At 42.0% G+C, this 1,898-nt stretch overlaps 1 protein-coding gene across 1 annotated transcript in view; it reads right to left on the reverse strand.

Annotated features, from left to right (window-relative positions):
• The window catches only part of SARC_09807 (hypothetical protein), a gene marked incomplete at both ends in the record, with an annotated part of 2,947 nt that extends 1,237 nt beyond the window's left edge, over nucleotides 1–1,710 (reverse strand). Inside the window, 5 exons of the mRNA XM_014296170.1 lie at nucleotides 134–209; nucleotides 622–749; nucleotides 989–1,192; nucleotides 1,480–1,648; nucleotides 1,694–1,710. Of these exons, the coding sequence (XP_014151645.1) occupies nucleotides 134–209; nucleotides 622–749; nucleotides 989–1,192; nucleotides 1,480–1,648; nucleotides 1,694–1,710 (594 nt within the window). The remainder of the gene's footprint in view (nucleotides 1–133; nucleotides 210–621; nucleotides 750–988; nucleotides 1,193–1,479; nucleotides 1,649–1,693) is intronic.
• Between the last annotated feature and the right edge of the window lie 188 nt (nucleotides 1,711–1,898).

Genomic DNA, 1,898 nt, shown 5'->3' on the forward strand with positions numbered 1-1,898 from the left:
TAGTAAGTAGTAGTACGTAAGGGTAAAAGGTAAAAGTTAAATTAGTATAGTAGTAACTAATATATATATATATATATATATATATATATATATATATATATAGCAAATACATAGACGGAGCGGCAAGACATACAGCTGGCAGCAGAATATCAACCGGCGCCTCGTCAAAGTATAGTGTGAAAAGTTGCACCAGACCCTTCAGCACGGTTCTATTTGTGTGAACAAGATGCGAAGGAAGATAAAAAGTGTGAGATTGGTTATTCGTGATATACGTTTAGGTTTACCCTAGTGCTTTAAAACCGGATCCTAAGGGTGGAATTCAGGTTGGTTTAGATCAATCGCCTGGGTGTCTCTGGAAAAGCTGTCACCGTCTCACGTCGAGGCTAAATATCAAACCCTTTACCTTTAAAAATCCAAAACCCGAACCCTTTAAAATCGTGATCGGTGTTGAGGTTCGATCAATAACTGCCCATGGTACAATGGAGCAACTACAGAAATACGTTGGACGGGCCGGGTTATGCACACTTAGTACGTGACACATCTGAACCAACCACACATACGTAATACTATAACCCTACTGTATACCGTTGATGTGAAGTGAGATCACACCACCCGACTTACGAAGGGAACAGCTTGCCAATGAAGCCAAGGCGAGAAAAATGAATCATAAAGAATTCACGCCTCCTGGTGGTGACGTAGTACATGATATACTTGAACCAGCCCTCCGTTGTGATCACGTCATCCTCGAGCTGTATCCGAGGTGACAATATTGTTATAGAGAAACGAAAATGGAGTTGAATTATGATCAAATTCAAGTTGAGATTAACTGGATGCGGAACTTCTGAAAGTGGCAATTTGGGCCAGATCTCGCCAACTATATTCGAAAACCCATAGGCCGCTGGACATGAGTGGACAAAACAGCGGTGCTATTAATACTCTGCAATATGGTGTAGTACACTAAGTAATGAGGTGCAGAAACAAACCTCACCTGTAAGTAATACGTTCCTCTCGTCCGACTATATTCCATCAGCAATGCGAAGTCCAAACACTGCTTTGACCGCCAATAGGTACGCTCCTTGGAATCACCAAAGCGGTCCTTGAGGTCGTGCAAATCCGGGAAGTAAGATTCCGGAGGCGCCTGGATGATCTCCAACACCCCAGTATCGAGGAATGCCCCGAACCTTCCTTGTACCTGCGACACATGACGGCCACGCAGAGTTGATGGTTGGCATATCTCAACACGTGTGTTGTATGTATGGGTTTGTATGCATACGTGCATATGCATGTGGTGTATCAGCCCTACTGGGCTCCTGTGCACGACCTTTATATACATTTCACCACGTATTTTCCAAAGCAGAGCCAGATAGTAGCTGAATTGCAATGCATATCCGTTCTCGCGCTATGCTACAATATAGACGAAATTGCCACTTGTATACAGATATTCCGAAATACAAGTAGGTAGATTTGAATTCTACCTACCTCTTCTATCGTTATCTGGGCTTTAGTCCTGTCCAGGTCACCAACCAGCACTACGATCAGCAACGAGCCCGATTCATCGTTTTCTAAAGTTACGAGAAGAGATTCCAGAGTCTTCAGTAGATAATTGTGCTTCGCTCTTCTGATCGTCGGTATTCCTACAACGAGGTCCCTGCTCAAAGGAATAAAAAATGAGTACTTGGTAATAAAAAGAAACGTCTGGGTCATGGCCATATTGGAAATAGATAGAAGTTGATATCGCCGCACATAATTGTAAATATCGATTTATGCAAATATGTATGTACGTTCATATATATATATATATATATATATTATATATATATATATATATGTGTGTGTGTGTGTTGTGTGTGTGTGTGTGTGTGTGTGTGTGTGTGTGTGTGTGTGTGTGTGTGTGTGTG

The sequence above is a fragment of the Sphaeroforma arctica genome (assembly GCF_001186125.1).
Source record: "Sphaeroforma arctica JP610 unplaced genomic scaffold supercont1.1049, whole genome shotgun sequence".
Lineage (NCBI taxonomy): Eukaryota > Ichthyosporea > Ichthyophonida > Sphaeroforma > Sphaeroforma arctica.